The sequence below is a fragment of the Mustela lutreola genome, chromosome 3 (genome assembly GCF_030435805.1).
Source record: "Mustela lutreola isolate mMusLut2 chromosome 3, mMusLut2.pri, whole genome shotgun sequence".
In the NCBI taxonomy this organism is placed as follows: domain Eukaryota; kingdom Metazoa; phylum Chordata; class Mammalia; order Carnivora; family Mustelidae; genus Mustela; species Mustela lutreola.
In genome coordinates this window covers 198,007,748-198,030,462 of record NC_081292.1, presented here as the reverse complement: position 1 = coordinate 198,030,462, position 22,715 = coordinate 198,007,748, and the positions used below count along the sequence as shown (strand labels likewise).

Here is a 22,715-nt window from a genome sequence, read left to right as displayed (position 1 = left end):
ATATATTCTTAGAATTGCTATTGATGTATAGAATAAATGTATAAATACATATACATTAGTGTACATATATATAAACACAAAAACATATATGCCTAAAGTATTAATTTCTAATCATCTTTATTTCATTATATTCAACTATTCAAATAAGCAAAGTTTCCCTTTTGGGGAAAATCTCTGTTCTAAAAACATACTTGTCAATCACATTTTCATCAGATAGCCCATAAGATGGAGTGTTGGAGAAATTTTGCTTGTTACAAAGAAATGTGCTTGCTTGCTTATTTTTTCTGTCAAGAGTTCTTGTTATCTTATTTTCTCTTCATTTTAATTAGATTACTGTAACCTCTCTGGATGGATACTCAATCTCTACACAATTATAACTATTCCAATTGTTAAATATTTAAACATTCTGTACTAATTTATAAAAAGTTGCTGCCTCACGATGTTCAAATGCCCACCTTACATTCATTGCTTTGGTTACCTGATTCCCTTAGAAATCTACCATTTCCCTTAATCCCAGTACAGCACAGTAGGGGCCTTCTAGAACTCTAACCCAAATTTGGTTGTTCCATGCTTATGTATGTAATGGTTGTTAAATATTTTGATTGTATCCTTTGGGTTTACTGATATGTTAAATATGTCTTCATAATGATATCATTGAACATCTTCAATAAGAAAAATATCTTCATTAGGTAGATTTACAGGGTAGATTAAATGTTTGTAAATACACATAAATCAAGTAAATTGTTTAGTAAATTATAATCATGTAAAGTAAGTATTATCCAGGATTTTAAGGTGATCCTTATTTTGCTTTGCTTGATTTCCAATTAATATTGTAATTCCCATAGGTTTTTTTCATGCAAATAACCACAAAGCATCATAGCATAATTTACATTTTGGAGGAAAGTCTTGATAATTATAACTTTATGTGAGTTCATAGTCTCTATTTCACTGAATATTTGAAAATCTAAATAATATATATACAAATAATAACTTACCTACAGTATAAGGAAGTTTTATATTTTCATTCATTGTGCTAGTAGAACAATGAGGACTCTGAAATAAAAAACAAAGAAAAGTGAATGAAAAGTAACTAAATATCAATATGATTTTTAAACAGCATTATTGATGGCTATAAGTAATAAAATGAGATCTAATGTTACCATTTGGCCTTATTATATTAAGGAAAAGAATTCATTTACAATTTAACCTCCAGTGCAACTGGAGATGGTGAGATAACTTGCATAGCTGAAACATTGTATTAGTAGGTTGTTGAGGTAGGAAATGGTAAGCATAAAAGAAAGTGCCATTATTTTATTATTAATTGGGCAGAATACACCCTCTACAGTTAATCATAGAGAGGAGTCCACATCAGGAAGGGTAGAAAGGACAGACATTGGGGGGGGGGGTCCAAACACCCACAGAGATTAACCACAAAAGGGTGACACCACAAACACAGAGAAGGAAGAAGAACAGATTCCACCCCAGGCACCCTAGGCAAGGGGGACACTTAAAAGACGAATCCCTATAACATTTGGCTTTGAAAACCAGAGGACCTTAACTTCACAAGTTTTTAAGGTCAGCAGGTCTTTAACTTTGGAAACTTTAAAAATCAGCAGGCTTTTCTCTAAGAAAGCCAGAGGATGACCGGAAGCTGAGCCCCACCTTAAAGGTCCAGTATAACAAACAACCCCACTTGGATAACAACACTAGAGCAGCAGTTTGAAAAGATCATGGGGTACATGAGTAGGAGGTTTAATTTCTTTTTCTAATACACTACTCCAAAGTGACTCCTACCCTGGGAAGAGGGGAAGATAACCACATACACTTATTTGACTGAAACCCAAACATATGTACTAGAGTTGGACATTGGATCTAAGTGCCGGACTCACCCAACAATGAAAGACTCTCAGGGGACAATTCAGGAAGAACACCCTGCCATTTGGTGTGACCACAGTCCTGGCAAATGGGCTGAGGGCACTCATCTGGTTTGACTAAATTACAAGCCCAAGGCAACCCGAGACTAGCCTCTTAACAGCACTGCCCACAATAGACTAAGTGGCCATTGCAGCTGACTGGACTGGATGCAAACAGGTTCAATCACAGGAGTTGGGCACATGCAACACAAAGAGGAGACACCCCTGAAGCTCTTGGTTCTGGTGAAGAGGGAACATCACTACAGGACACCAAAGTCCCTCTTCTTAAGGTCACTACTTTCAAGATCAAGAGATGTAGCTGACTTGCTTAATACAAGGTAACATATACAGAGAGATAAATGAGGAGACAGGAAGATGTACCAAAGGAAAGAACAGAATAAAGTCAGCAAAAGAGCTAAATGAAATGGCTATAGGCAATATGCCAGAGAACTAACTCAGAGTATTGGCCATAAAGATACTGGACTTGAGAAAAGAGTAGAGGATCTCAGACTTTCGACAAAGAGATAGAAAATATATAAATAGAACCATTCAGAGATTAAGAGCTCAATAACTGAAATTAAAAATACACTAGAGGGAATAAATCATAGATAGAGGAAGCAGAAAAAGGATTAATGAGCTGGAAAAAATAGTAATAGAAAACAACCATATGGAACAGAAAAAAAAGAACAATAAAAAATGAAAATGGATTAAGGGATTTCAACGACATCATCAGGCATAATAGCATTCACATTATAGGGGCCCCAAAAAAGAGAAGAAGGAGGGAAAAATTTACTTGAAGAAATAAAAGCTAAAACACTTGTAGAATCTGGGGAAGTAAACCAACACCCAGATCCAGGAGGCATGGCAAACCCCAACAAAATCAATCCAAAGTGGTCCACACCAACACACATAATAATGAAAATATCAAAAAGTAGTTATAAAGAGAGAACCATTCTTCACTACTAAGTTGATCTCAAGGGGCTACCCAGGTAACCAAATGGTTTGGGAGAGGGGTGATCTCCTCCATTACTGTGGCACCTGGCAAGGGACTGAGTACAGAGGACCCACCTTTGGTTTCATCTAGCAAGAAGGCTTTGGTGGTTGTGCTGAGTGAGTTGGCCAGGTGCTAATTCCACGACCAAGGCATAATGGGCAGCTGAGTATGGAGGGTCACAGGCTCAGGGCCTGTGAGAATCTCTATTGCCAGTATGTGGCCAGCAACTGCCACCATTAGACCTGCTTTACCAAAAAATGCTGAAAATATTTCTTCAAAATGAAAGGATACTAATTAATAACATAAAAACATATGAAAATATAAAATATACTGGTAATGGTAAGTATACAGTCAAAATTAGGACAGTCTAATACTGTAATATGATGGTGTATTATCACTTAACTCTAGTATAAAATTCATTTTTCTGCATGTGGTTATCTGGTTGTCATAGTACTGCTAACTGAAGAGACTATCTTTTCCTCATTGAATATTCTTGGTTGCCTGCCAATTGTTAGTTGACTGTATTTGTGTTGGTTCCTATCTGGGGATTCTGTTTTATTCACTTAGTCTATGCATGTGTTTTTATGTCAAAGCCACACTATATTGATTACTATAGCTTTGTAATACAGTTTAAATTATTAAGTGGGGGCCCTTTAGCTGGGTCCTTTCTCAAGTTTGCTTTGGTTATTTATGGCCCTTTGTAGTTCCTCATGCATTTTAGGATTTTTCTCTGAAAAATGTTTTTGAAGTTTGATAAGTATTGCCCTGAATCAATAGATGGCTTTGTAATGAGGACATTTTAGCAGCATTCATTTATCTGATCAATGAATATAGAATATCTTTCCATTTATTTGCATCTTCTTCAATTTCTTTCATTAGAGTCTTACAGCTTTCAATGCACAGATCTCTCACCTCCTTGTTAAATTTATTTCTAAGTATTTTATTGTTTTTGATGCTATTATGAATAGAATTATTTTTATTTCTTTTTCAGATATTTCATTGTTAATATATAGACACAATTGATGTTGTGTACTGATTTTATATCCTCCAAATTTACTGAATTACAGATTTTTTTTTGACGACTCTAGGATTTTCTACATATGAAATGTTACCATCTGTAAATAAAGACAATTTTTCTTCTTCCTTTCTGATTTAGGTACCTTTTATTTCTTTATCTTTATCTTGATTTCTCTGTATAGGACTTCCAATACAAATTGAGTAAAGGTGGTAAAAATATCTTATTCCTGATGTTAGAGTAAAGCTTTTTAACTTTCATCAGTGAGGATGATGTTAACTATGGGATTGATATATTTTGATTTCTATTATGTTGAGGTATGTTTCTTCCATACCCAATTTGTTAAGATATTTTATCATGGAAGATCTTCTAGTGAAATTTTTTTTTTCATCTATTGAGATGATCATATAATTTTTATCTCTAATTCTGCTAATGTGGTATATCACATTTACTGATTTGCTTATATTGAACCACCTGTGCATCCCCAGGATAAATCCCACATAATCATGGTAATATGATCACTTTAATATGCTATTGAACTCAGTTTGCTAAGATTTTGCTGAGAAATTTTTGCATCCACAATCATCAGGGATGTCAGTCTACAGCTTTCTTTTCTTATAGCATCTTTTTATTTTATTTTATTTTTTATTTATTTTCAGCCTAACAGTATTCATTATTTTTGCACCACACCCAGTGCTCCATGCAATCCGTGCCCTCTCTAATACCCATCACCTGGTTCCCCCAACCTCCCACTCCCCCACCACTTCAAACCCCTCAGATTGTTTTTCAGAGTCCATAGTCTCTCATGGCTTACCTCCCCTTCCAATTTCCCCCAACTCCCTTCTCCTTTCTATCTCCCCATGTCCTCCATGCTATTTGTTATGCTCCACAAATAAGTGAAGCCATATGATAACTGACTCTCTCTGCTTGACTTATTTCACTCAGCATAATCTCTTCCAGTCCCATCCATGTTGCTACAAAAGTTGGGTATTCATCCTTTCTGATGGAGGCATAATACTCCATAGTGTATATGGACCACATCTTGTAGCGTCTTTATCTGATTTTGGTGTCAGGGTAATGCTGACCTTATAAGATGAGTTTGGGAGTTTCTTCTTATTTAATTTTTTGGAGGAGTTTGAGGAGGATTTCTTTTCATTCTTCTTTAAGTGTTTGGTTGAATTCATCAGTAAAACCAACTGGTCCTGGGCTTTTCTTTGTCAGGAGGGTTTGGTTATTTTTAATCCCCTTACTCATTATTAGTCTATTCAGATTTTCTGTTTATTCATGATTCAGTCTAAGTTGTATGTTTCTAGGAATTAGTTCATTTCTTCTAGGCAATCCAATTTGTTGGCATATAATTGTTCACAAGAGTTTCTTATGAGTCTATGTGTTTCTGTGATATCAGTTGTAACGTCTTTTTTTTTTTTTTAAGATTTTATTTATTTATTTGACAGAGAGAGATCACAAATAGGCAGAGAGGCAGGCAGAGAGAGAGGAGGAAGCAGGCTCCCTGCTGAGCAGATAGCCCGATGCGGAACTCGATCCCAGGACCCTGAGATCATGACCTGAGCCGAAGGCAGCGGCTTAACCCACTGAGCCACCCAGGCGCCCCAGTTGTAACATCTTTTGATTCCAATTTTATTTGAGTCTTCTCTTAGTTTATCTCTTCAAAAACCTGCTCTTAGTTTCATTTATCTTTTCTATTGCTTTTCTGGTTTCTATTTAACTTATTTCTTTTTGATCTTTCTTATTTCCTTTTTCTGCTTTGGCCTTAGTTTGTTCTTTGTTTTTCTAGTTCCTTGAGGTGTAAAGTTAGGTGTTTTACTTGCAATTTCTCTTTTTTCTTAATATAGGCATTTATCACAAGTTTAATTGGATCAAATCGTAGATCTCTTTTTCTTTTTCAGTGTATGTTAATTTCCTCTCCTGCATCCACCTTTTTTTTTTCCTTTCCCTTTTTCTTCTTCTCTGTCTTCACCTCTATTTCCTCCTTTTGCTGCTGCTTTTTGGTAAGACTATCTCATCTCATTCTATAAAACTAGTCTAAATTGGATATCAAAAGTAAACTAAGGCAGGGGCACTTGGGTGGCTCAGTCCATTAAGTGTCTGACTTCAGCTCAGGTCATGACCTTGGCATCCTGGGAGTGAGCCCTGCATTTGGCTTCCTGATCAGTGGGGAGTCTTCCTTCCCCCACCCCTTCCCCTACTTGTATTCTCTCTCAAGTAAATAAATCTTTTTTTTTTTTTAGACAGCAATGCAAGACATCAAAGAACATGAAAAATCACAGAAATGTGACACTACACACCAAAGGAAAACAATAAAGTCTCAGTAACTGGCCAAAAAAATGGAGATCTGCAATCTTCCAAATAAAGAATTCAAAATAGTTGCTTTAAGAAAGATCAGCAAACAGCAAGAAAACACAGACAAACAATTCAACAAAGTCAGGAAAACAATATAAAAACAAAATGGTAAGTTTCATAGAGAAATAGGTCATAAAAAAGAACCAAATAAATTCAGAAGCTGAAGAATAAGTGAAATGAAAAATGCAGTAGAGAACATGGAATCTGTGAACTCAGATAATTTGTAATTAGCTATGACACAAAAATAGAACATAAATCAACAGAATAGAATAGAAAATCAAGAAATAAAGCCACAATTATACGGTCACTTAATCTTCAACAAAGGAGGCAAGCATATCCCATGGGAAAATGACAGTCTCTTCAACAAATGGTACTGGGAAAACCGGACAGCTACATGCAAAAGAATGAAATTGGACCACTTTCTTACCCCATACACAAAAATAAACTCAAATGGATTAAGAACTTAAATGTGAGACCCAAAGTCATAAAAATCCTAGAAGATAACACAGGCACTAATCTCTCTGACATCAGCTGTAGCAACATTTTTCTAGATATGTCTCCTGAGGCTAGGGAAACAAATGCAAAAATACACTACTGGGACTACAAGCAAAATAAAAAGCTTCTTGGGGTGCTACACAGCTCAGTCAGTTTAGCATCTGCCTTTGGCTCAGGTCATGATCTCAGGGTCTAGGATTGAGCCCCACATTGGGCTTTCTGCTCAGCAGGGAGTCTGCTTCTCCCTTTCCCTTCGTGCACTCTCTTAACTATATAAATAAAATCTTTAATTAAAAATATAATAGAATAAAAAGCTTGTACAGCAATGGAAACAATCAACAAAACTAAAAGACAACCTACAGAAAGGGAATATATTTGCAAATGGCAAAATCAATACAGGCTTAGTATTCAAAATATATAAACAATTTATAAAACTCAATGTCCAAAAACCAAATAATCCAGTTAAAAAGTGGGCAGCAGACATAAGACATTTCTCCAAAGAAAACACATGGATGGCCAACAGACACATGAAAAGATGCTCAACATCACTCATCATTAGGGACATACAAATCAAAACCACAATGAGAAATCACCTCATACCTGTCAAAATAGCTAAAATTTAAAAAGCACAAGAAACAAATAGTGTTAGCAAGGATGTGATGAAGAGGGTACCCTTGTGCACTGTTGGTGGAAATGCAAACTGTTACAGCCACCATGGAAGACAGTATGAAGGTTCCTCAGAAAGTTAAAAATAAAACTACTCTGTGATCCAGTAATCACACTGCTGGGTATCTGCCCAAAGAACATGGCAATACTAATTCAAAAAGATTTAAGCATTCTTATATTTATTGCAACATTATTCACAATAGCCAAATAATGGAAGTAACCCAAGTGTCCATCACTTGATGAATGGATAAAGCTGTAGCGTATATATATTTATATGTATGGAATATTATTCAGCCATAAAAAATAATGAAATCTTGCCATTTGCCACAACATGGATGGATCTGGGGAGTATAAAACTGTCCATTATCAAAGACAAAGAGGCTATTTTAAAAGCAGGAAAAGAAAAATAATTCCTTACATACAAAGGAATCCCCATAAGGCTATCAGCAGAGACCTTGCCAACCAAAGTGCTGAAAGAACAAAAATTTGCCAACCAAGAATATTTTACTCAGAAAAACTGTCCTTCAGCAAAGAAAGAAATAAACACTTTCCCAGAGAAACAGAAGCTGAAGGAGTTTATCATCATTAGATCTGCCTTACAAAAAATGCTGAAAGTAGTTCTTCAAAATGAAAGGATGCTAATTAATAACATAAAAAACAAATGAAAATATAAAACCACCATAATGGTAATTATACAGCCAAAACTGAAACAGTCTAACATTATAATATGAAGGTATATTATCACTTAACTTTAGTATAAAGGTTAAGGAACAAAGTATTAAAAATAACTATATAATAATCTATGAATGGATTCACAATATTAGAAGAGGTAAATTGTGGCAAAAACCTAAAATGTGGCAAAGAATGAAACTGGACCATACACAAAATAAATTTTTTTGTGTGTATACCATACACAAAAATAAATTCAAAATGGACTAAAGACCTAAATGTGAGACCTGAAACCAAAAAAAAAAGTCCTGTAAGAGAGCACAGGCAGGGATTTCTCTGACATTAGCCATAGCAGCTTCTTTCTGGATAAATGTCCAGAGGCAAGGAAAACAAATACAAACTACACTATTTGGATTACATCAAAATAAAAAGCTCTTGTGTAGCAAAGGAAACAATCAACAAAACCAAAAGGCAACCTATAGAATGGGAGAAGATATTTGTAAATGACACATCTGATAAAGGGCTGGCATCCAAAATATATAAAGAACTTATAAAACTCAATGTCCTAAAAATAAATTATCCAATTTAAAATGGGCAGACTATATGAATAGATATTTTTCCAAAGGAGACATACAGATGGCTGACACATGAAAAGATGCTCAACATCACGCAAAATACAAAATCAAAACTACAATGAGATATCATCTCACACCTTTTAGAATGGCTAAAATCAACAACACATGAAACAACACTTGTTGGCAAGTATGCAAAGAAAAAGGAACACTTGTACCGTCTTGGTGGGAATGCAAACTGATGCAACATCTATGGAAAACAGTATGGAGTCTCCTCAGGAAGTTAAAAATAGAACTACCCTATGATCTAGCAATTTTACTACAAGATATTTATCCAAAGAATACAAAAATACTAATTCAAAGGGATACATGAAGTTTACAGCAGCACTGTCGACAGTAGCCAAATTATGGAAGTAGCCCAAGCGTCCACTGACTGATGAATGGACAAAAAAGATGTGGTGTACACACACACATATATATGTACCTACATATATATGTATATACACAGATACACAAAATACACACACACACACATACACAATGGATTATTCTTCAGGAAAAAAGAATGAAATCTTGCCACTTACAATGATGTGGATGTAGCTGGAGTCATCTGACTGGACTGAAAGTAATATCATAGCCTGAAAAATTATCAACCAATTACCACCAAAGGTATCTCAAAGTCCAATGCTGAGAGGAGGTGGGATACTTGCAATTTAAGCTCTCCTACCATAAGACAAATGGGTCAACATTTGGAAGGAATCAAGTTGGGCATTCAGTGGTAGCCTAGTCTACACATCAGAAACTTCACCAAAGTTGACTTCTTTACTTTGTTCCCAGCTATGAAGGTGGATATGTTGCTGTATCCAGTATAACAATAACTCCAGGCAACAAAGGTGGCAACTTGGGGAGTAAAGGTTCAATCAGCAGCTTGACTCCGGTCAGTCTCATCAAGAACATGCCCTTACTGTATACATCTGCATAAGTGACCTAGGTGGTTCTTTTCATAGTAGTAATTTAGTTCTGTAGTTTGCAGTGCCAAGAAAAGTATCTTCAATCTGGCAGTATGTGATTTTCCAAATGATGAACCAGGCAGCTAAGCCATTGGCATAGCCAAGAAGTAAGTAAAAATATAACAAGGTTCTTAAGGGTTGTATTGGCCAGAGTTCTGCCCAACTGAGTCAAGTATCCACATCCATTTTTGCTTCTGCATAGCTGACCCTTAAACAGCCATAGTAGCTAATTGACACCATCAGGTTTCAGATTAGCTGACCCATCAGTGAACTTTGCCTAGGTATATGGGGGTACCTCTGTGAATCCCAGGGCTCCCCTGAGTCATTGGCTTTGCTTCAGGTGGCAAATGGAGGGTAAGTTTGGGGTCAAAACCAGTAGCTTCTACTTTTTCATGCAAAACCAGAATGATGCTAGGACCAAGTCAGATGCACCCCTCTAACATACTACTACCACTTGGCCAGTAAAACCAAGTGGGTTTATAGGCCCCACTCAAAGCATGCTGAATGCTTAATGATGTATATAGAGTGTCTCATACCCATAATTTAAAAATATGGTGGGCCTCCTTTTGGGTGATAGGTGGTTGGAACAACAGCACTTTTTCTTTGACTGCCAAAAGAATTGAGAACTGTGAATCTGTCCACATAGTCCCAAAAAAGATCTATTTGGAAAGCAGGTCCTTGAATTTTTCAGGGTTTATCAGCCACCCCTGTAGGCAGCCATGGGTGAGAACTGAGCCACTGAGACGGAGACTTTTGACTTGCTAACCAGCAGAACATCATTAGAAATCAGAGGGTGGAGGCACTCACATATATCCTGATCCACCACTGTGGCAAATGACAAGGACTTCTATATCTGTGGCAGTAATCCTGAATGGGAGAATGTCTTCTGACAATCTGTGAGTGTCTATGCTATGCATGCAACACATTAATTTCATTATATGGTTAGTGGTGAGCACTATAACAGTACATTGGATCAGCAGAGAGGGTCCTTCCCATTAGGTCACTTTAACTTTTTCCCCCATTCCAAGTTTTGCCCAAACTCAGCTGATTTCAGGTATTTTTTTCCCCTCCTGTAACACAGACTTTCCTTCATGTTAGGGGCTACCAACAGTTAGAATAGCCATCAGAAGATTATTATTTCCAGATTGGGAGCACTGGAAGAAAAAGGGTGTGAGGGAGGCTAGCCTATGGAGGACATCTAGAGCAACTAGAAGGTTTTTTGTTTCTTGTTTTTTTAAGTAGGCTCCAAGTAGGAGCCCAAAGTGGGGCTTGAACTCACCACCCAGAGATCAAGACCTGAGCTGAGATCAAGAGTAAATTTTATCTGTCTAGGCTACCCAGTTGTTCCTAGAAGGCTTTTGTTTCTATTAGGCCCTTTATCTTATCTCAACATCAGAACCCCCACCTCCCTCATGCACCATCCTGCTTTCAGAGTGCGTCTGTGCTCAGGAGCTCAGACCCACTCACCGGTAGAAAGTAGCAGGTAAGTAGGTGTCCTGGCTAAGTATGAAAATCACATGCAAACTAGCTTGACCCTCAAATGTCAGTGGTATGGCAACGGTGGTGTTGGCAGTGTACAACACAGCATACCAAGTGCCATCACTCTTGTGTAGTAGATAGTTATAATCACGATATCTGAAACAGCTGGGACACAGATGCAACAAGTGGATTCAGCTGGTGATAACTCGAAGTCTCCAACTTCAATGCGAATTCACTGGCCATACGGGGATGGGGTTGAGATAATGCAGCACTTACTTTCCCTGCTGCCTTTAAATTCTTAACGAAGGTTGTGATTTCCCTATTCCTTCTAGGATTTTAGTCTTTCTGTTGGACCATCTGAAAGGGCACAGGGAGAGGAGTTGGGTAGCAATTTACATGTCCCACCAGCACTTCTCTACATGTGGCTCTATAAGATGGAGACAAGTATATAACATAATTCCTACCACAAATTCAGATGTGGAAACAACAGTACATTCAATTGACCTACAGAGACCTATCCAGAAGGCAATATTAATTTCCTTCTCTATGGTGAACACTGCCCCAACCCTGTAAGTTGAATCCAGCTTATTTTTTCTTCCATAGATCTGGATAAGACAGAGACTTGAACATTCCTAACCAACAAACCCATAAAACATTGGGTCCCTAACCTTTCTGAAATTCCCCCAGTGCAGTGGCTGCATAGAACCTTCTATCCCCTTTAGGGATAGGAAGATCTTGGCTCCACCTTAAATCATGTTTCTCTTTAACGCATCTGGGATCAAGTTAAGAGGAAAGGAAGGTGTCAAGGTATTCAGAAGTAGGAGGCCACTCCATGCCATCTAATAAGATTCCACGTTTACTTTCGGTTTGGAGTGGTGTAATAGCAACTCGCGGTTCAATCAAATGAACTTCTAATGTTGCTGGTCTGTCCAACAGTCTATATAAGGCAACAAGGTCTTCATAGTTGACACCATCTACTTTGCCTTTGGGAATTATTTTATTTGAGAGCTGTAGCCACACTGCTTTCTGCATAGGTCCATGAGGTGTGTATGTCCTCAGATGACTTAAGCTTGCTTGGCTTGCACAGTAATGATGTGTGAAGTCCACTTCAATCGAGGGCATCTGCGGTCCCTTTACCATGATGACATCTCAAATTCTTCCCTGGCTTCAACATAAGGGTTGAGGGAGCTGTCCACAGCACCAGAGCTGACTTCAAGAATTTCTATTTCTTTGGGTCTGTTGCTTTGAGGCAGTGGATCATCGTCATCAGTGTTGTGTACACAATTTGAGGTAGTAAGTGCCCAAGCACTAGTCAATGCCTATTATGATTTCCCACCAGGGTTTGTCTGTCTCAAGATAGACAAATCTTTTAGCAGCCAGAACTCAAGACAAAAAACTGAGATCTCTCACTGTTATTTCGGAATGGATACAAGATTATCACCATATACTTCAGGAATACTTACCCTCCTAAGATGGCCCAGCCATTGCCATCCTTCTGTTATAGATATTATATAGCCTACATCCTCATCTCCCAAGAAAACCAGCCAAAGTTTTAATGATTCGCTTGGTTTCTGTCCATAACAGTCATGAATTTCTACTCAATGATCCTGAGTGTAGGAATGCAACTCTGTAACTCTTGTCTAAGAGCAGAATCCTCTGCTCACTCAGGATTGACCTTAGGACTAATTGTTAAAATGGGACAGATATTGAGGTGGATAATCAGACTGGCAAGGAAGTCTCCCTACTTGAGGATAATTAGCAACATCCAGGGAACTGTTCAGGCAGCTGTTTTTAAGCCTAATTTCCAACACTTAACTTGCAACCATCTCTTCAATAGTCTAGAGTTAAGGACTATTTATTGACTGACTGATCATACAAATTGATCATCACTTTCCACCAATTCCTGTGGGCTTCCCCCAAATGCAACTGATCAGACCACAAGGTTCTGGTCCTTCATTCAGTATCCCATATTGTCACCAAAGCTGTCAAGAATGTACCATGCTTGTAAGCTAACTATTTAGCTTGCCACAGTTTCATGGAGGCTGATAGAAGAAATGAGTTTCCTGGATCAGAAACAAAAGTTTATTACTCAGAGCAATCACAGCAGCCAGAGTATAAGCATTTTTACATCAGTTCCCTAAGCCTGATTCCCAAAGTAATGCAAAGTGAGCCAGATAACAAGATCACATGCAATTGATTGTTACAGGAAAAGAATCCTATACCTCTCAGAAGCACCATGGAGAATGTCTCCCAAAAATATGGGAAGATTTATGAAATGATGCCACCAAATATTAAAACTGGTAATTTCTGGATGGTAGAATTATGGCTCTTTCTTACATTTGGGGGGGATTGCTTGAATTTTAATAATAAGCACACATCATTTTCAATTTTGTACTTTAAAAATGCATAATGAACATTCAGATCAAAATGAACGTTTCAATACAAAGCTGCTGTGAAATGAGCAAAAAAACAAAAACGCGGGAAACGGTGTATCACCTATACTGCAAATTTAAAAAAATTTCAGAGCTAAAAAAATAGAGGAAAATATGCATGCATACCAGAAAACTGGGAATATTACTAGTTAGAGTTAGGGCAGGAATTAGTATTCCTCTAAAATGGTTCAACCAAAAAAGACCTACTATTAATGAAAGTGTATTTATGGATAAGGAACCAATAATGAATGTTGAGGGAAACACTGAAAAGATGTTACCACTCCAGGCAAAGTCTGGTAATAGCTGTAGTCATGGAGCTGGGGCCACTCAGCTGAAGATGTAGATATGAAGGAACATTTGTTGTCAGAACCACAGCAGCAAGGCAGGTAAACAGTAGGATGGAAAAACTCAACCTTTCTTTCCCTATCGACCTCCAATGTTCTGCCAGTGTTTGCCATTTCCCGGACCTAACAAGAAATCAGCCAGGATGACAGTCTCATAAGGCATTCCATAGCAGTCATCGTCTTGGGGCATAAAACAAAGAAGGGCAGACGGCAGACCTAGGTGGGGACCAGACAGAAAATAAGCACGGGTGCTCAACTGTCCAAAAGTGTTTCTATTATGGTCAAGATGAAAACAGATTAAAAGGCTAACGAAACTGTAATTTACCATATTCAAGTGAAGACTGACTTGGAAGAAAGTGGACAGAACCTTCTGCTCCTCAGTAGAGACACACATTTCTTCAAGCTCGTAGTACATGCAATTAGTCTAGGGTGCCCAGCTAAGTCAAGGAATGTTGGCTCAATGAATATGAAAACACTGAAAATTCAGTGATGTTCTCTGATATGTATTGTTTCTAATTTTATATATATATTTCTGTTCCTCATAGGCAAATAAAAGCCTAAGCAATATTAAAGCCATTAAAAATATAAAATGACTCCTTTTTCTTTTTCTGGAAAGGAAGGATTTAAGTAAACTACCTCTGACAAAATCCATCTCAGATACTACTGGACAAACAGATCTTCCAGAGAACAATAGGAGCAGAGAAAAATGATGAGAAATTTTAAAATTACCTGTTTCAAAAGAAGGTCTACTTTGATTAATTGGAAAAGTTCTCCTACTCCAAAAATCATGGAAACTATTTTTTATCTCTATTTTTATAGTCTTAATTAGTTTGAAGAATTCACAGATGAATTAGATTAGACAAACTTCTAGGTGAAAAAAATTACTGAGTTAAAAAAGAAACCGGATAAACTAATTGTAAAGGTGCATTTCATATATGCATGAGTTGGGTTGATTCAAAGAGAAGAATTAGCAAAGATAATGAATTTGAGAGATCATGGAATATTTCCCACCAGTTCCATCAATCATCATGCAAGGGTTTACATTTCATGAATGAAATTGATAGCATAAGGAAGGCAGTTAAATTCAACAAATTAATAAAAGGTTAGTGGTATCACATTACCCAATTTCATCTTCCTTAATCCTAGTTTTCCGCAGGCACTAGAATATGATTGCTCAACCTTCCATTCTTTCACCTGCCTTGATTTACATATGATGCCTAGGACTGGAGCAAACATCTTGTGATCATAAAGTGACAAGCATGAACATGAAAAAGAGGAAAGGTAAGAGCCTGTTCCTGGTCTTTAAAGACATTGTTAAGCCATTGAACCAATGACAGAAATCCTTGCCTCCTGACTTCACTGATTGGGTTCCAATTAGGAAAATGTGGTTTCAAGGTCAAGATCACAAGGGTGTGACTGTAAGTTCTCTTGTTCAGATCTCAGAAAGGTTTTTTTTAGTAAATATTTTAATTTATTTGATAGAGAGAGAGAAAGAGAGAGCACAAGTGGGCAGAGGTGCAGGAAGAGGAAGGAGGCTCTCTGCTGAGCAGGGGGCCTGACATGGATCTTGATCCCAGGACTGTAAGGTCACGACCTGAGCTGAAGGCAGCCGCTTAACTGACTGAGCCACCCAGGTGCCCCCAGATCTCAAAATGTTTTAAGATAATGTTTCACAGACCCACTCAACTAAACAAAATATATTCTAAGTATCTTAGGATAGCCTGTTAGATCCTCTCGGCTGGTTAGGACAGCCTCTGTGATTCTTTTTTATTTTATTTTTTTAAAGATTTTATTTATTTATTTGAGAGAGAGAGAGATCACAAGTAGGCAGAGAGGCAGGCAGAGAAGCAGGCTCCCCCTCCCCAACCCCGGGCAGGACCTCAATCCCAGGACCCTGAGATCATGACCTGAGCTGAAGGCAGAGGCTTAACCCACTGAGCCACCCAGGCACCCTGAGCCTCTATGATTCTTAAGGATATTGTACTACAGCACCTTGGCTCTCAACCAAAGGTAAACTGTGGCTTGTCTTAAAGATATTCAGAAGTGACAGTTGGCTAAGATCATAACTTGATAATACAGGAAATCACAAATTCTTTAAGAATCATAGCATCTGGGACAGGAACAGAGACAATTTAAATGGAAAGAGGTTTCTGAACCCTGGGCCCTCGGCTTTCTACAGAGAAGACAGAGGCTGAAAAGTTACTCAGTTACCAATATAAGCTCTTTCTCATGGAAAGAGAAGGTAAAGCCAAGCCACGAGGGTAGAGGCAAGAGCTTCAAAATTACCATGACTCACTCACTCACTGCTGTACGCTTCACTTTTCCCTTTTTCCACCTTTGGAATATAAGTGCCTATGTGTTTTCCTGTTCCTTACTCACCGTGTACACAGGACACAGATAACTGGTCTCTTCAATTCAGATTTTAAGACTGAGAGGTGCCATACTTAAGCAGCCTCATCCACCTGGATCTGATTGAGATGCTCAAATTCTGTACTTCAAGGCCAAGCCTGATGCAGCAATACTATGAGGCAAGGATCTTAGAAGGGGAGTAAATATAGTTTGCATGTGGGAGGCACATGAATGACTTGTGGGTAGAGATAGTTAATTTGCGGCAGTTATATCTCCAAATGTGAGCCCCAATGAACATCACTTTCTAAGATTCCGGCCCTTCTGCAGTCCCTTCCCATACTGAATCAGGCTTGAGCATGAGACTTGCTTTAACTAACAGAATTCAGTAGAAATGACCCTGTGTTTGTTCCATGCCTAGCTCTTTTTTTTTTTTTTTTTTTTTTAATTTGACAGAGTTCACAAGTAGTCAGAGAGGGAGGCAGAGAGAGAGGGGGAAGAAGGCTCCCCGCCGAGCAGAGAACCCGTCTCGGGGCCTGATCCCAGGACCCTGAGATCATGACCTGAGCTGATGATCTCTGGGGTGTGGCACTGAGCCCCACATGGGGCTCCAGCCCCATGTTGGGCTCCAGGCCCGCACTGGGCTCCTTGCTCAGCAGGGAACCTGCTTCTCACTCTCCCTCTGCCTGTCACTCGAGTCCCTTGCTTGTACAGACACTCTATCAAACTAATTAAATTTAAAAAAGAATAATTCCCCAACTATAGATATTTAATGAAATTATCTTACAATTTGGAAGAGGATTTAGAAATGACCTGATATGATCCACCATTCAACAATGAGGAAATAGGTTTAGAGGTTTAGATGCCCAAGTTTGCTGAAGTATTTGGAGGCAGAACCTTACTTAGAATTCAGATTGTTTACCCATTGACTAGTATACATTTTTACACTGCTTTAGGAGCTACGTATAATAGTAATTCAAATAAGAAGTAAAGATCTAAGTAGAATAACTGTCATTTTGAAAAGTGGTTTAACCCTTTGAATTTATATTCAAAGCATTCTCATTTTAAACTATAAAATTATTTGTAATAAGAATGTTACTTTCTCTAACAGTTTTATTAAAAATTTCCACTGAAATAATTTCCCCAGATTTTGAATTTCCTTTGAATTTACATCTCCCTATTGTTACACTTTCAGCTGAATTTTATACCCATCCATGAGAGTAGTCTGTACTACGGGTATCTCACATCACTCTGCTTTTCCTTCAAGGGTTTTTTTCCCTCCTTACTTGAATCTAAGTAGGGTAGGAATGTTTAGTATACTTAGACACACTTCCACTTGGGGACTTTTGAATGCATTTTCGATTTATTTGTTGTTTTTAAATGAATTATTTTGTTTTCCCTAGTCTTATACTTTTAATACAAGGTCTTCCTCTGGATCTTGGGTTTGAGACCTACCTTTGGATTTTGAATCTGGGGAAACTAAGCTTGTGCTCTTCTTTCTAGCTAAGCTTAAATTGTTGCTTTGCCATCTAAGTTCTGTTGGTGATGACTCTAAGTTCCTCCACTTTATTTTACCTGGATATATATAGCTAGTTTTCAATTTTACCTCTGATGAAGATGAGTCTGTTTTTAAAAGCTTTGGATATCTATCTTTCCATTTTACATCTGGTGTTAAGAACATATTTTTCCCCCCCTCTGGTGCAGCTTCTGATTGGTATTCTTCTAGAGGTGATGTTTGGTTCTGGTCTGTTATTGTCAGGATAGGAATGACAGGCCATGGAGTTTGCTTTGTTGGTTCATTTTGCTTTGTTGATTCATCTGTTTGCTTTGTTGACTCGTCTGTTTGCTTTGCTGATTCATCTGTTTGCTTTGTTGACTCATTACTTTCAGAAGCAACAGCCCTTGAATTATCTTGATTTGACTGGTTCAGAGTTGGTAGAGTCAGGCTTTTCTTATCATCATTATCCAGCAACTAGAAAATACATCAATAAAGCAAGCTACCAATTAATCACTACTGACTAGAAAATATTTAAAACTAAGAAAACTGGACTTAAAAAATCATTTGTACCCTTATCCTTTATCATAAAAAGTGACCCTCAATATCTATCAGTTATTACATTCCTTATTGAAAGAGTTAAACTCTTCACTTGCACGAAACCATGGACTATAGAATATTATTCATTAAAATGATCACACAGCTTTTTTTTTTTTAAGATCTTATTTATTTGACAGAGAGAAATCACAAGTAGGCTGAGAAGCAGGCAGAGAGAGAGGAGGAAGCAGGTTTCCTTCTGAGCACAGAGCCCGATGTGGGGCTCGATTCCAGGACCCTGGGATCATGACCTGAGCGGAAGGCAGAGGCTTAACCCACTGAGCCATCCAGGTGCCCCGATCACACAGCTTTTTAAAAAAAGATTGTATTCATTTATTTGACAGAGAGAGAACACAAGTAGGGGGAACAGCAGGCAGAGGGAGAGGGAGAAGCAGACTCCTCACTGAGCAGAGACCCCCCCCCCCCCGCCAATGCCAGGCTTGATCAGAGGACTGCAGGATCATGACCTGAGCCAAAGGCAGACACTACACCAACAGAGCCAACCAGGTGCCCCAATTACACCACTTTATAATGCAGTGGTTCTCATATATTCAGATTTTATAAATCAGCAACATCTTAAAAAAGATAATTCAGTCCAACATTTTGCTGTTATTATGCTACACCAATATATTACAATAAAAAGAAATTTTAGGGTTGCCTGGATGGCTCAGTCCATTGAGTGTCCGACTCTTGATTTCAGCTCAGGTCATGACCACAGGGTCATGGGACTGAGCCCCATGTCAAGCTCTGCATTCAGTTGATTCTCTCTCTCTCTTTCTCTCTGCCCTCCTCCAGCACTCAAATGTGCACACTCTAAAAGAAATCAATCTTTTTTTAAAAAATAAAAATAAGGGAAATTTTAATAGCAAAATAACACAAAGAAAATATCATTAAATCAAATACTATGTGAACTCTATTTTTGCTTCTATCTTAAATATAGATTATAAATCCATAGAGAAAGTAAAGAACATGGTTACGTCTGTAGCATCCACTTCCAAGGTCATTGTGCAGAATTTCATGCTTTTACTTTTGCTTCTTGCTCACTTTCTCTTTATCAACATCTTTTGTCCCCTATCTTTGTATGTATTTTAAAATATTATCATTTTATATTGTAATTTCCCTTTTAAGAGTGTAACTTAATAAATAATGTAACTGTAGAGACAGTGCCACAACAGAAATGACCGTAAAAACCTGAATAACTTTCTGGGTGCTTTTTTTCCCCCATTTATAAATATTTCTTTCTTTATAAATGTTTCATCCCCTTATAAAATAGTGACTATTAGAAGTTCTCTTCCAAGTTCCCTTACCTCACTTGGAACAGTTTCAGCTTCCTCCATTACAAAAGGGAAATCTGTTAATAAATTAATAGAGTATTTCATTATTATATTATAAAACAAACACATTTAAACATATGTACACTAATAAAATGCTATTTTAATTTTTCTCACAAGAACAAAGAACAATTTAAATCAAAGCAGTTATTCAAACATAAATACTATTTAGTAAAAACAGGCTGATGAATCTCTGGGAAGATAGGGGATTTATAAATTGAAAAAGTGTGGAGATAAAAATGAATACATGCATTAAGTGGTAAGATTTCAGATCCATCAATGTAAGATATAAAAACATATATACAGTATATTCTGCTATGAGTTAAAAGGAAATAAAATAAATCCCAGATGGTCTGTAATAAGGTTGGGATTGGAAGAAGAGACTGGAATAAAGTTGCATGTAAGCAGACAAAGTAGGACCATTTGGAAGAGGCTGATTGATTCATTTTCCTATGAATATAAAGGTTATATATTTAGCAAGTAGAAAAGGAAAACCTTAAAAGGAGACAGAATAAAAATTTGAGATACAAAGGAATGTATTAAGTCTAGGAATGTATTAAGTCTAATAACAAAGGGATGTATTAAGTCTAATAACACAAAATTTATTATGGTCACTGTTAGCTATGTGACTGTAGTCAGCTTGGCCCATTTTTCTGAGCCTTGGTTTTCTCATATGTAAAATAAGATTAATAATGCTTATCTTACAGGTATGATACAAGTACATGTAAGATGTGAGCAGCAATATGGCTAAATGCTTAATCTGTTTGGTCAAATGGACAACGTTCAAATTTAATTCCTATCCAGTTGATGGCTATGTGACTTCTGACTTGTTTCTTAATCTTTCTGATCCTCAGCTTTCTAATCTGTAAAACATGGATAAATAATAATAGCACTCTCCAGATGCCTGGATGGCTCAGTGGGTTAAGCCTCTGCTACTTGTGATCTCTCTCTTTCTCTGTCAAATGAATAAATAAAATCTTAAAAAGAAATAATAGCACCATCAAATGGCTGCTGTGAGGACTGATTTATATAATCTAGGTAAAGGTCTGCAACACAGTGGTCAATAAATGTTAGCTGAAGCTATAAGAAGCTAGAGGAATACCAGAAAAAAGAAGTCACTAGACTTGAAATAAACTCTTCAGATTAAAAAAAAAGAAAGAAAGAAAGAAAAAAATTGGCAACCAACAGTGACTAAGGCATGTTAACCTCAAATCTTCAACAATGATACTGAAGATGGAAATTGTGATTCTCCTACACCTGAAAATTGAACGTTTCAAGGTAAAGAGTAGGCTAAAAACACCATAGCTCTGCTAGGCTGGCTGATTCTCAGAGGTTATGAAATGAAGATATCAAAGGCTGAGGTAGCCAGGAAGTAGAAGTAAGGAAGTAGGAAAGTAACTTGTGGCACAAGTCTTACAACAATAAGTTATTATTTAACACCTGCAGAATCCAAGATTTTACAGATATAGTTTATGCAACTATTTTAACTTACTTTCAATGAATTTTTAATGGAGATTTTTTAAAAGGATGCCAAACAATATCTTCCATTATCTTACTGATAATTTGTAAAAAGTTCTCAAATTTAATGCTAATTGAATTTCCCATTTCCCTCTCTCTATCCTTCCTTACACACATACACACACACACAACCACACCTCTACTTAGAAGAGACCAATAGCCCTATAGCTAATGTTTAAGAAAAATACTTTTTCACAGATTATAGTGAAAGATTAATATAAAAAAGATTTAACTTTTTTTTAATATAAAAAAGATTTAACTTTTTTCTTGTCCTTAAATGAGGAAAGGAGAATTTTTAAAAAGAAAAACAAACACTCTTGGGTGCCTGGGTGGTTTAGCTGGTTAAGCATCCAACTCTTGGTTTTGGCTCAAGTCATGATCTCAGGGTTGTGAGATCAACACCCACATTGGGCTCCAAACTCAATACAAAGTCTGCTTGAGATTCTCTCCCTCTTTCTCTGCCCTCCCCCTGCTCACACACATGCTGTGTCTCATATAAATAAAATCTTAAAAAAAAAAAAACCCAAACAGCTCCTAATTGGGTCAATGTATTTTCTTTGGAGTGTAACAAAATAAATAGTACATACTAAAACTATGAGAAGCATATTTATTTCAAACAAAAAATGAAATCCACTTAAAGTGAATTACTAATTACTAATTACTAATTTTCTTTTTGTGATACAACTATCCTCTTTTTAATTATCTTAATAATAAACACAAATGTGAATAGTTTCTTAACCCGATGCTTCAAAAACTTCAGACTCTGCTTCACGTAGGCTTTTTAGTAACTTCTCAGTATCAGTTTCCTAGAAACAAGAAAAAAAAAGATATTGGAGAAATGTTTAGAGAGTCAATCTGCCTTTATAGCTTCTTTTATTATGTACTTTAGAATTTACAGAAGAGTATGGGTTTATGAGGAAAACCATCCAAACAGCACTATTTTAAAGAGAAGTATATCCTGGAAAGGAGTTAATGTTTCAGGGAGAAGCTAGCTATCCAAGAACTGATGGGTTATTTGAGTGACAAATATATCAGAGAAAAAGATTATGAGATAAATGACATAATATTGTAACTTCAAGAGATAAAAGAGGATACCCCCAGAAAACAGATTATTTTTTTATTGGAAACCATTATGAGTTACAAACTGATGTGGATCTTTAAAAAAATTCCAAGAGGAATTATAAGGTAGAGTGATCATTGACTCTTACAAAATACTGATCTTTTAATAAGAACCAAAAATAGGAGTCAAGATGTCCAAAGAGTAGCAGACTAAGATGACATCTACATTGTTATCAAACCATTCCAAACACCTACAAACCCAAAAGGGGACTGAAGAGAAGAAGAGCAGCAATTCTAGAAACAGAAAATCAACCACTTTCTGAAAGATAGGACATGTGGAGGATGTGTTACCCTCTCCTTCTCCCCAAACTATCAAGTAAAATCAACACTCTAAGAAGATGAGCCATTATTTATCCTGG

At 37.0% G+C, this 22,715-nt stretch overlaps 1 protein-coding gene across 6 annotated transcripts in view; it reads right to left on the bottom strand.

The window, feature by feature from the left end:
- Positions 1-22,715, bottom strand: part of C2CD6 (C2 calcium dependent domain containing 6) — a 125,382-nt gene that overhangs the window by 41,307 nt on the left and 61,360 nt on the right. For all 6 annotated transcript variants that reach the window (XM_059168401.1, XM_059168408.1, XM_059168402.1 and 3 more), the window contains 4 exons: positions 21,977-22,043; positions 19,696-19,739; positions 17,903-18,268; positions 996-1,053 (listed from right to left, as the gene is read on the bottom strand). In XM_059168401.1, the coding sequence (XP_059024384.1) occupies positions 996-1,053; positions 17,903-18,268; positions 19,696-19,739; positions 21,977-22,043 (535 nt within the window). The remainder of the gene's footprint in view (positions 1-995; positions 1,054-17,902; positions 18,269-19,695; positions 19,740-21,976; positions 22,044-22,715) is intronic.